A 13,256-nucleotide genomic window follows, 5' to 3' on the forward strand; every position below is an offset into this window, starting at 1 on the left:
ATCCATGATCAGAGAAACAGTGGCTGGGTGGACTCTGTGTCGACAGGGACAGATAAAAGAGATTTTGGTGAAATAAAGGAGTTTTCATAAAGCAGCTCACTACTTTTTCCTGCCTTCAGTGAGTCTGAACCCAGCGTGGAAGGAGCTGGTGTCCCGCCGCCCGCCGTCCAGTCTGATCTCTGGCCCGCTCCTCTTCTCAGTCCTGACTCAGATCATCACTGCGCTGGTCTTTCAGGTGCTGGTTTTCCTTTTGGTGAAACAGCAAAGCTGGTACGAGACGTGGACGCCTCAGTCAGAGTGAGTAACAGCTCTAGAGCTGTCACTTCTCAAGTTCTGAGTTTGGTAAAAAAAACACACCTGACCTGAACACATTCATCCAAAAAGAATTACTACTAATTTTCTTCTTAAAGATGTGGTAGTTTTTTTCTGTCAGGGTGGTAAAAAAAAAACAAAGAAAAACCTTTAAGGGAGATTTAGATAGAAATCCATTTTGGATACTTGTAAAGTTTTAGTTCAATAAGCATCAGCTTGTCAATCAGGCCAAGAAATGAAAAGCAACCATTTAAAACAACCAAATAAAAACTAGAGATAGACCAATATGGGTTTTTCTGGGCTGATAGCGATTATTTATAATCAAGCAGGCCGATAACTGATATTTGAAGCCGATATTAATTTGCAGTCAAAGTGCAAATATTGGTGTCCAAACTTTTTTCAAAATTTCAATGTAACTGCAATAACTGTAATAACTGCACTGCTGGTTGGCTGTTTCCCAAGCCATGGCTCTGTTTGTAACCAATCAGATGGTACTGTGGGTGGGACAGTGCCGGGGACTGAGGGGCTGTTAACACAACAATGGTTTTAGGGTGAAATGCAAAAGTTTTGTTGTCAACTGAAACGGCGTTTTCAGCCGACCTAAAATGCAAACTTTTGAAAACGGCCTCTAGAGTGGAATTTTTCTGAAACACTCCCGACACTGTTGCCGTGTAAACAGTAAGCCGGCGTTTTCAGTGGAAATGCTGATGTCACACTCCGCCTCGCGCACGTGCATTCAACAGTATACAACAGTACCATTGTTACGATCGTCGTGAACTACCGTGTTGTGCTTGTGCTGCTCAATCTGCTGTATCTGCTGACTATCTTTATACAAAATGTACATCTGCTGCTCCACTTTTTAACTTAGTATTCCCCAAAACACCTGATAATCGTCTCAACTCTACTTCGGTGGAGATCTACCAAAAGCGGCTTCTGGACAAAACAGTTGTAGCACCACCTACAGGCTTGGCATGCTTACTACAGCGTTTTCAGTCCCTCAGCGTTTCCGTGTAAACGCAGATTTTTTCACTGCGTTTTAGCATTTTCAGATGAAACGTTGTTGTGTAAACGGGGCCTGAGTAGTGACTGCAGATAGCAGAGCAGCTGCATCAGAGCTGCAACAACACAGTTTTAAATATGTTCCTTATCAGCCGTCAGATTAAAAAAAGGCAGATGCCGATATGCATCAAAATCCCAAATATCAGCCCCGATGATCTGCCCGGCTGATAATCGGTCTATCCCTAATAAAAACCTGAAACTGTTTTTTACACCTTATTTTTCCTGTTTTGTTTTACAACTCATAAGACTTCAGAGGTCTTCAATTGTCTGTTTCCCTAATGTTTATTTCTACCAAAGCACATGAATGAGTAAAAATAAACACAGATTTCCTAACATGTCTTTTTTCTCTCTGCTGCAGCGCCTGTAATGTTTCCCACTCAGGCCTCGACAGCCAGAACGTAACAAGTCCTCCTGACCCCAAAAACATCAGGAACTACGAGAACACCACCCTCTTCTACGTCTCCTCCTTCCAGTATTTAACCGTGGCCATCGTGTTTTCCAAGGGGAAACCCTTCAGGCAGCCCAGCTACAAGAACTGTGAGCCTCATTCAGAGCTGTGAAAGCTCTCGTCTTTGTCAGAGCGATGAGCCTGGAGAAAAGATCGCTGTAGGCAAACAGGCAAACAGGAGTGACCTTAGTTGGCATGAATGAGGCCTCAAAGCAAGTTATGATTTAACCCATTTATGCTCAGATTTGTTTCAGAGTTGTTAGGCACATAGTTTTATCGGTTGAGTCCCTCTGAATCATGTAATGTATTTATATTTCCATTTTGTTCTTTGTTTTGAGGAAAATAGGATTTTTATGACTGGCAACAATTGATGCCGGTGGTCACGCAGCTTATCACTTGGTCTCCTAATAATTATATAGAAATAATAATGATAATTATAATACTAATAAAGTTATAAAAAATAATAGTCATAAATTTAAAGAAAAGGTGGTGTGTGTGTGTGGTAGGTGTGGGGAGTGGCTATGGCAAGGGTCTACAACCTGCAGCTCTGGAGCCTCGTGTGGCTCTTTGACTCCTTTGCAGTGTCTCCTTGTAGCTTTACAAAAATATTATTGAAATAAAGATTTTTTTATTTTCTTACAGAGGGTATTGATGATTAAAGACACTAAGCCTGCCACCGCTCTACTTCACCTCCTACAACATCATCAGCCCACCAACTTTCCACGCACCTGTGGCTAACCCCAAGTTGTACAGCCCTGGGAAGAAAACTATATCTACAAAAAGACAAAGCTAGAAGAAAATAGAGATTTTAATTCTTTGTGGATGGATTCATTTCACTGACAACATGCTTAAAATACATGATTGATATGTAGCAAGACATTAGCAAACAACAAAAAAAGATAAGTTCAGCAATATTATCAAGGTATGTTATCAAGTTCAAGTAGTCTTTCAAAATTTATAAAAGTTAAGCAAATTTTAAAATCCCAAAGTTGTTTGAAATTGTTGCAGATCTTAGTAAATTTCAATTTGTTTTAAAAATTTTTGACATTTCAACAACGTTTTTTTTTTTATTTATTCTTTGATTTTTTTCCTTTTTTATTTCAAAATGCTTTGATATTTTGAAAATTAAAAAAAGGAAATTTTAAAAAATACTTAAAAAACTGAACTTTAAAAAAAAATTGCGAACATTTTTGAAATTTCATCAAATTTTGCAAATATTTGAAATTTCAAATTTTTCAAAAATTTTGGAAAATTTATCAAAAATGAAAAACTAAGACATCACATGTCCAATTTCATAAATTGAAAGAACACTCACAGAAATAAGCCCATAAACCAAAAAATATTTATCCCAGGTACAAGTTTTTGATGAGGGTTACCCTAAAGACTTGAATGGTTAAATTGTTATAAATGTATTTGGGGGAAAATCATAAGAAATTTATGAAAATTGGCTCTTTCCAGAATGATTTGCATCCACTATGTCTTCCACCTTAAGGAGCAGGAAGCAGATGATGTCATGTGACAGGAACCACTTGGAAACTAGTTTTTATTTATTTTTCTAAATCTTTGTTTAAGTTGTTTACTAGCATATAAGTAGAAAAATGTGTATTGGTAACACTGAGATTTTTTAATGTGAGTAGTAAATAATAGTGATACACTTCAGCAACAGTTGTTGCCGATGGGACAAAACTGGTTAAAGTCAGCTGCTTTTTAGACGCTGACCCTCAAGCGAATACTATTTTTAGATTATCGTTTTCTTAACCTTGGAAAGGGCTTTAAATAACTACAGAATGATAGATGCAAAAATATGATGTGGGACTTTGTGTCTTTATTCCTGTTAATTTTTTAAACCCGTTCTCGTGACAAATGTATTTTAAAGAAGTCTGTGGTTTCGTGTTGTGAATTCCTCTTTTCGTGTCTCCTCAGGGCCGTTCATGCTGTCCTGTGTTGGCTTGTATGCGTTTCTCCTCCTCATCTTGCTGTATCCTATCGCTGGGATCGACAAATTCCTGGAGGTAAACTCTTATTTGATCAGTTTCTACTCTAAAACACCAACAAATACATGAATGCTGTCCAGAAGTTACTTGATCCAGTTTCATGTACTGGATTGGAACATGTCCGGAAAAATGTGTTTGTTGTTTTTTAAGGAATAAACTGTAAAAGTCTTGAATGAATCAAACCTTCATTTTTTATGCTCTGAACCTTATGAGCAGCTCTGAGATAACTCCCAGTAAGAAATCCAGATTATTTGGAGATATGATTTAAAGAGGTTCAATTCAGAAAAAATAATAAACTGATTAACAATTTTTTTTTTCAGGATAAATTGTACAAGTAAATTTCTTTGACTAGTTGTGAATTGTGATGGAAGCTGACACTGAGTTACGTGAAGCCTCTGAGGAACTGAAGAACAAAATCCTCAGATTTTTTCCAACAAAAATTTAGATGCCAGAAAACTCAAACAACCCTTTAACCTCCTGGGACCCTGCTTGGTCATATGAGGACATTTCATTTCTGCCTCTCAAACTCACAATACTTCATTTTTTAAAACTTTGACCCAATAACTACATTTAGGGACACAGCCCACTTCATCTTTTGGTGATATCACAACATTACAACCATTTCAGTGAAAACAAAATGAACATCTGCAAAAAAACTGCTACAGCAGCTCCAGTAAAATAGAGAAAAATAAAAATTGTATCCAAATTTTCTGAATATAACCAGTGTATTTATGCACAATAACTCTAAAACCTTTAAACTAGCTAATAACTTAATGATAAAACTAATAAACAAAAACTTCCTGTACAAAAAAAAACGCATGTAGTTAACAGACTTTTAGGTTTTTCTATTCCCAAAAGCAAAGAGAAATAAAAAATGCACACCAGTCAAAAGCTCAGATCTCAGGAGGTCAATCTTAAACTGGAAAAAAATGAAATCTTATCAAGTAGTTTTCTCATATTTTCAGTTGAAAATGTATTTTTAGACTTAATATGAGCCACATTTAACTGACCAGTCCAGAAAAATATTTTGTTCAAGTTATGCAATGAAAAAAATGAGGTCTGAATTGCTTGAAACAATTTAAAAAAAAAAAATTGTTTTTACTTGTTTAAATCAATTCAGACCTCATTTTTCTGGGCTGGTCAGGTGAGTGTGGTCTATATTAAGTCTAAAAAGACATTTTCTACTAAAAACAAGACAAAAACACTTTATTAGATTTCATCTTTTTTCAGTGTATAAATCATGAAACGTAGTACTTTTTAGGCAGCTTTACTCTTAAAGTTAATGAGATAAAATATTCCTCTAAAAATCTGACACAGAGGTAGATTTGCTGCCCCTGTACAGAAAAAAAAACACATCTCCAGATGAATTTACGTTTGATGCAGGTCTAAATTGTTAAGGACTAGGTCCTGGATCAGGTACACTGCAAAAAAACTAAAATCTTATTAAGTGTTTTAGTCTCATTTTAAGTAAAAAAAATGTCTTATTACACTTGATAAGAGCCACATTCAACTTATCAGTCCAAAAAATCTCTTTTCCAGTTATTTCAAGACAAACATAAGGTCTGGTTTGGTTGTAACAAGTAAAAAAATCGGCCAATGAAACAAGAAAACTTTAGAGAAAGGAGATAAGTTAAAATAAAGTCTCAATACAAGAAACTTTTGATGCATTGGCAAATTTTTTTTTACTGCTTACAAGAGATTCAGGCCTAATTTTGTCTCTAAGCAGCTTGAGACAAGACATTTTTTCTGCACTAGTTGGGTCATATTAAGGCAAAAAAGACATCTTCTGCTGCAAATAAGAGTATCATCTGCACTGCAAAAAATGAAATCTAATCAAGTGTTTTTGTCTTATTTCAGTGGAAAATGTCTTTTTAGACTTAATATGAGCCACATTCACCTGACCAGCTTAAAAATATCTTACTTTAAGTTATTTAAAGAAAAAAATGACGTCTGAGTTGCTTGAAACAACAACAAAAAAATCTGCCACTGGGGTTAGAGAAATGTGCTTTTCAAGACGAGAATAATGTCTTAATACAAGTGCATTTTTCATAGGATGAGGTCAAGTGAATGTGGCTCATGTTTAGTCTAAAAAGACATTTCTACTGAAATAAGACAAAAAACACTTGATTAGATTTCATTTTTTGCAGTGTGTGTACAGTTGTTGTAAAAGTAGAAACAGAAAAGTGTTGTAAAGTGTTGTAAAGTGTTGTAAAGTGTTGTAAAGTGTGATGGATGTGACGCTGCTCTGCCTCCACAGATCGTCTGTGTCCCCCAGGACTGGCGCCTCACGCTGGTCATCATCATCGCTGTGAATGCAGCCGTGTCTTTCGTACTTGAGGTACACTTCAGAAAAACTCTCCCTGCTCTCTGTGACCTGTCTGCTCCCTCTGATTAGAAATCCATGATTTGCATGTTTTGATTTTTTTACCCTGCTGACCAATGAATCAAATCATCCCAATGCTTCTGTTTAAGTTTTTTTTTTCCTGTGTGCATTTCTGTTGCTGCGACCCAATCACCACGATCAGCTGATTCTCAAATTCCCACTGAAATCTCCCGTAGATTTTCATCCTTGACATCATCTTGTGGAGGCTTGTTTTCAGAGGGAATCAGGGGGTAAATCCGCCTCCACAGCCCCCCTCTGCTGACACACCGCAGGTTGGCACGCTTCATGTTGTTTGAAGTCACACGTTGTTTTTCTTGCTTCATGTTTCCCTTCTGAAGACGCGTTGTGTACTGTGTGCTGTGAAATCAACAGAGACTAAGTAAAGTGAACAATACAACTGGAGTTAATTATGTTATATTTTTACATATTTGAGGGTTTTCTGCTGAAAAATCATTGAACTAAACCTGGATCATCAGCCATCAGTTGTCTGTTGTAGGAGTATATGACACAGTGAGGTGTTTATTATCAGGTAACAAATCCTCCATCAATTTTGATGATTTTAAAAAAACTTTTGGAGGACTTGTAGTCTCAGCCTGATACTTTGTCACCTTGACATCAGATTGCCACACTCAATTTTTTTTCAGCCAATGAAAGTTTGATCATTCAGTCACAGAAGAAGAGAGACAGTTGCTGAAGTATCCTGCTTTGTGTAAACATCTCTGTTCAACAACTTTTTAATGTTAACCCTCTGCATGTTCCCAGGAGGCCATTGACCGCCGCGGCTCTTCCTTCCTCTCCTGGTTGTTCTGTCGCAGGAACAAGCCCCCCAGGGTGCGCTACATGCACGTGGCCCTCGAGCTGCAGGACGATGCCAACTGGCCCCCCCGACCCTCCACAGTTACGTATGCCAGCAGCAACACACAGTCCCAGAGCTCTGAACCCCTCTGACGACCAATGAGTAAACTACAGCTTAGACTAAATTTAAACCTTCATCTTAAACCTTAAAGGACTGAGCAGGAGCTCAGACACTTAGCGGTAACACTGTGATAAATAAAAGTGGAGCCTGCTGGTGCTCCATGTTAGTCATGGATCCTCATAAAACAAAGGCCTCCTGCTGCACAACAGACCCACACTGAGCTGCTCATTTAGTTTGTTTTTCTCATTTTGATTCATCTGAACAAACACTCTGGTTTTTAACATCAGGTCACATCCCTGAAACTTGAGCTCTTCTCTGGCTCATTTTGTTTTTATGCTAAGAGTTTGATGATTTGGAGGTTGTCTCTGAGATTATGAAGGAAGAGGCATGTGCTAGTTAGCTTAGCTTCACACAAACAGGAAGCAGCTGGCCTTGTTCAGTTTTACTTAGAGCAACTTTTGGTCCTCTGTGTGGTCGTGTCAGACTCTAAGATGCCTTTTTCTTTGTCTCCGATCCATGTGCTAAGCTAAACTAAGCTAGCTAGCTTCTGGCTTTGTGCTTATTCTTTGGTATACAAATATAAGAATTGTGTCAGACTTCTCATCAAATTCCCTACAAGAAATTTACCATAACTTAAAAACTACAACACTGGATATGAGGAACAGTTGGAGAGAAAAGAGCAGTTTATTAAAGGTCTAATCTGTGTTTTTTGTAGGGGACCCTGAATCACAAAAAAGGCAAAAGTTCCTTTTTATCATAGTTATCTGTTGAGCATTGCATGTAATAATAATTTGTGCACATAACAACTTGTGTGCACATATTGTTATCCTGGATGCTGAAGGAAAGTATTTTGTGAGCACAGCGTCAAAACTCATTATTTTTAAGTTGTGTAAATTCATGGGCTCCACACTATAAGTCATGTGACCAGTTAGATTTTTCTGTGGTGCATTTATGGTCTTTTTAAAACTCTAAGATTTTAAGTTGTCAGTTGTGCCACTAAAACAATACCTGGTCAGCTCCTCAGACAGGTTGGATCTTAATAGCGCTGGTTGTATCTTTTTCCACGTCACTGTAAATCCAAATGTACGGTTCTTCACCATTAACTGCTGATTAAAAATGTGAAACAGTTTGAGGTTAAATGGAGTCAGAGAAAGATGAACGTCTTCCTGCTGGTTTATGAACATATCTGGTCTGTTTTAAGACAGAAAACTTTCCACTGCTGTGTTTCTGTCTCTGAGTGGGTGATGTTAAAATTCTTCCTGTGGAAGAGAGAAACAGAAAATTTACTGTCCCTGTTTTAAAGAATTAAAGCCAGTGAAATCTGTGTGTGTGTGTGAGAGAGAGTGTGTGCGTTTTAGCTAAGTATGAATTAAACTGAAGTTGAATAGGTTATTATTACTTTATGAACCCCTGGTTCAAAAGCAAACCAGCTCACCAGCATAAAGACTAAAAAAATGCATCATTACTTTGAATTTGTGTCATCACTAAGAGGGATTAGTGACAGGTGAGGAAATGAATATTGTGTTGCAGGAAAAGGACTTTTTTCCCCATTTCCCCCAGAAAATCTACACAAGACATGACACCACTGGCAGTTTGAGAAAACAGGATCAGGAAATTGTCAGAAAACTCTGTTAACACATGTACAAGACAAAACTGTAGCACTTCACTTTAGAGGTCCGCAAATTTCCATCACATTTCAGTAATAATAAGACAAAAATGTATCTTATTTCTTTAAAATAAGCACATAACTACTTTAAAATAATGTGCAAATTTATTGTCACAATTGGTAGGTTTTCCAGTTTCTTTGAAATTTACTCCAAATTGCAAGGTAAGAAGGCGACAATTAGGCAAGGCAAGTTTATTTAAATAGCACATTTCAGCATGGCAATTCAAAGTGCTTTACAGACAGAACAAATAAAAAAAAACAACAATTACAATTCAATTAAAAAGCAGATTAAAATTAGCAAGATACAGTAAAACAATAAGATAAAAATAGATAAAATGGATTTTAAAACAGATTGTAAGATAAGAGTGGCAGTGCAGTTACAGAGAAGATATTAAAATAAATTGTTAAAATGCTCTAATGAAAGGCAGCTGTGAAAAGGTGGGTCTTCAACCTGGAAGCTCAGAGTTTCAGCAGACCTGATGTTTTCTGACAGCTTGTTCCAGATATTTGGAGCATAGAAGCTGAATGCTGCCTCTCCATGTTTGGTTCTGACTCTGGGAACTGAAGGCAGACCTGATCCAGAAGACCTAAGTGGTCTTGATGCTTCAAATTATTTGCTAGAAAATAATTCGTTTTAAATTAAATCACAACCCACCACAAAATGTTTTTACAAGTATCCCAAAGTTTCTGCTATTTCCAGAGAAGCAGGTGATAAACATCTGCTTAGTTCTTGAAAACATAAGTTAGGTTCATTGTTTCCTCTGATAATTACCTTTGAAATGTTCAGTGAATAATTCAATTTCCCAATAAGCAGTTGTTAGTTATCTATTTGTTATTTAATTTCACCAAGTTCTTTAGTACCCAGTTCGTTGATATGCATAATTGAGATCACATGTAAAATGATAAACCTTTATGATTAGGTCTATAATGTTTTACAATAATACAAGTGAAGGCTTCAGATGTGATATTCACCAAGAGTGGGGTTGGAAATTGGCCTAACCTGAGTGTGATAGACACTGTGAGTACAGGTGCACTGAAAAATAGAATCTGTCTAGAAGTTATTTTGCTAATTTTCACCACATTGGCCAGAAATTTTGGAGGTAATTTCAAAGAAATAAGAAAAAACTTTTTGTAATTATTACCTAAGTGGGATTAAATTTGCAGACCTCTAAAGTAAAGTGTTACTGACAAAACTAGTAAAGAGATAAAAGGTACCAACTGATTTACGGGGGTGCAAAATTAAACGCAACTTCCTCACAGGGGAATCTAAAAAGTCATTTCTCTGTCCCTCGAATGCATCATGACACCTTTTATTGTTTTTTTTTTCTCAAAACGTGATTTAAAAAAAAAAAAGATTTTGTAACTAAAATGTTTTAAAGCAAAGTGATCAGACCCTCTAACATCACTAAAGTATTGCAGAATACTGATAATGTTTTAGTTTTAACATGAAAACAATTAAAATAAATAAATGAATCAAGACACTTGCTGCTGTGATAGTTTTATAACATTTGATTTTAACGATTGATTTTTACAAAGTATTTGTAACTTTTTTTGTTGTTGTTAATGTAAACATATTTTTCTAGTTCAAATGAAAATAAAATGTCAAAGAATGTAAGAGTTTGTCTTTGTATTAACTTTTTTAATCTTTGAAAGTAAGGAAACTATTTTTTTGGATTTTCTTTCTTATTTCTACAACTTGCCCAAACTTTTCTGTTTGCGCTGCAGAACTCCCGCTACATCTCCCAATAAATCTGAATATGAAGCCACTCTTGCGTGCTTCGTGGGGGGCTGACCCTGGTCACACTTTTTCAGCCAAGACTTACTGATCAATTATGGGCTTTCCCAGCCTCCTCGCTGCCTGGCATATGGGCGCTTAAAGGCTGCGAGAGTGGAGGAGAAAGAGGGGTATCATTTCATGTGGAGATCAGGGCCTATAGGCAGTGAATGGGTGGATTTAGGGGGGACTGTGAATGACGGACGGGGGTCCTCGCTTGTACCAAAGAGAAAAGAATCTCCCACAGATCAGGGAAGAGCCTTTTTGGGAATATTCATGATGAGGATGAGGAGGCATCTTGAATTCATGTGTGTGTCTCCCTGACTTGCAGGGATCATCTTTTCAGTAAACAGGGATGTGTGCAGAGCCGGGATGTCCTGCTTGACGCTGTGTGTTTGCCATGTAGTTTGGAGGAAAGTGTTGCCTCTCCACAAAGCAATATGGGTTTTTGTGTACTCTTGCTGTATTCCTTTTGTATGGTTAGAGCAACAGATGGGGAGTGGTGGAAAGACATAAAGAAGCTAAAACACACAGCCTTTCTTCTTCACAGCTAGCTACTCGCTCCAAAAGACTTTCTCAAGCTTGAGCTCAGACGTGTGTGATTTTGAACATTTTGGACTTCATCTCCTTTCTCATTGACCCATATGTTTTTTTGTCTGAGCCCAGATTTGGGCCTGTGCTCGCCGTCTTTGTTTACTGTGTCTCATTCAGATCAGCCCTGATTGGAATAAATTGCAGACACAGCCTCTGAAACACACTTTTCTGCACCAGGAGTTGTCATTTTCGCTGCTTTCTTGACGTCTCTATTAACGCCTGTCTAGCACACATGCTTTCTCTTATTATGTGTCTTCTTTGACGGCTGTTGGGCGCTCATTTGGCCCTCGTCTTGATTAATAGTCTGGACACAAGGCCAACCTGATGCTCACTTACGGTCAGCCTCATTTTACAGATGACACAAAAGCACCCACGTCTGCTGAAAGGTCTGTGACCCACCAGACGGTCACAAAGCCCCTCTCCTCCCTCATGTCCCCTAAGCATGGGCTCCTTCCCCTGGCCTTCACTGTGTCCCTGTCCCCCTTCCTTTATCAGTCCTCGCAGGCCTGAAAAGGCTCTGTGGTTGGTCAATAAATTCAGTGATTCAGGGGGTGGACAGTTGCAGCCGTGTTAACGTTTGTTCACAGGCTTGTCGGAGGGACGGGCCCCGCCCCGCCGCTCTTTGTCCTCTGTGGTCCCTCAACAGGTTAGAAGTCAATGGAGAGCCTTGTGCGGAGGTGGCGGGGGCATGGATGGAGCCGCCTCTCACATGGCGTTCACACAGGGGGAGGACCGGTCCAGGATCACTGTGACACTTGTTAGACTGGGGGGCCTCCGCACAACACTGCCGGGTTCGCTCTCTCTTCCCCTGTCCCTCGAGGGCCCTGTGCGAGATTCAGCACTTTAAACAAACCACTGGTCTGGGAAGCAGGGTTTGCACTGCGGTAAGATGATCTGCACCCAGAGGCCTGCAGTGACCACCGAGAAAAGCACTGAACAAGTGTATCCTACCTATCTCAGCTTACAGATCAGCCTCACAATAAAATGAGGTCAGGCTTTTAGTCTGAGCACAACCTGCAGCGAGGATCAGCCTCAGAGATCCACTGAAAGGGAAATCTGTATTTCTCAACAAGGTTTTTTTTTTTAATATTTGTGTGAGTAAATGACTCATAGATTCAAATAGTTCTCTAATCCTGAGATTTCAGTGCAAAGAATTTAAATTTTACATGTTGTTTTAGAAATAAGCTGAGCGTCTGCCCTCTACAGGTGAAAACACAGCAGCTGTCATTGAGTTTTTGATTGGCTGATCCTGAGGCAGGTGACAAACCCAGAGCAACTACTTGGAGTGAAGTGGTACCTGTAACTTAGTGATTTAGAAACCTGATTACTCTGTGAGTTTAGGTAAGTCAGATTTTAGGGGTTAGCATGAATTTTCATTACTTGTCAGTGAACACAACATTTAGGCTCCTCCTCCTTGGCTCAGTGCCAGCTGCAGCGCACACCCACTGTGTTAAAACAGTTACTAGCCCAGCAACCACCTGTAGCATCACCTTTCTACATGGGAGAGACTTGAGAGCCGTGCACCTGACTTAGCATGTTAGCACAAGCTAATCACTGGGTTATTTGACGCATACCTGCTCAGCAGATAGGCAACATGAGTTCCTCTTTGTCCTGTACTGCTCTCAGAGTTCCTGAAAGTGAGTGAAATCCGAGTCAAGCTTCATCCTCATTTAGGAAAAAGCCTCATCTGATTGTCATTCCTTTTCAATTTGGTTGTGTTTTTCTTTTTCTGTACCATGTCCACTATCGTAGCCTAGCTTCTCCCACTCACTATTCAGTCGCTTGCTCACTTGGCACACTGTGATTGGCTGATGTACCCACGCTTACTCTCTGCCCAGAAACATCCAGTACAACCAAAACAGCAGCATACAGGCAGAGGAGGGGGTGCAAGGCAGACACAGACACTGACACACATCTACAGAGGCCCATAGGAGATGATTGAGCAGGATTACTCCTGTGAAGGTTGAAATTTTATTCTTAGAAAAATCCTGCTTCCATTCCCTTTAATAAGTGGTTACAATCGGTAGTCGAGTTGTTCGATTCTTCCTTTTTTAGCTGTCGGTTAGCTTTAGCTCATAATGTATAGGGTGACCAAGCGTCCTCTTTTGCC

The 13,256-nt window shown here is 38.8% G+C and overlaps 1 protein-coding gene across 3 annotated transcripts in view; it reads left to right on the forward strand.

The window, feature by feature from the left end:
- LOC141804612 (polyamine-transporting ATPase 13A3-like) overlaps positions 1-10,252 on the forward strand; it is a 33,904-nt gene extending 23,652 nt beyond the window's left edge. For 2 of the 3 annotated variants that reach the window (XM_074689129.1, XM_074689131.1), the window contains 6 exons: positions 120-297; positions 1,730-1,908; positions 3,743-3,831; positions 6,071-6,151; positions 6,373-6,468; positions 6,959-10,252. In XM_074689129.1, coding sequence (XP_074545230.1) covers positions 120-297; positions 1,730-1,908; positions 3,743-3,831; positions 6,071-6,151; positions 6,373-6,468; positions 6,959-7,144 — 809 coding nt within the window. In that variant the 3' untranslated portion in view covers positions 7,145-10,252. The remainder of the gene's footprint in view (positions 1-119; positions 298-1,729; positions 1,909-3,742; positions 3,832-6,070; positions 6,152-6,372; positions 6,469-6,958) is intronic. The other variant, XM_074689130.1, reaches the window with a different exon arrangement.
- The last annotated feature ends 3,004 nt before the right edge of the window (positions 10,253-13,256 follow it).

Source organism: Halichoeres trimaculatus, unplaced genomic scaffold (genome assembly GCF_033239565.1).
Source record: "Halichoeres trimaculatus isolate MK-OKI-2021-1 unplaced genomic scaffold, fHalTri1.1 fHalTri1_scaffold_15, whole genome shotgun sequence".
Lineage (NCBI taxonomy): Eukaryota > Metazoa > Chordata > Actinopteri > Labriformes > Labridae > Halichoeres > Halichoeres trimaculatus.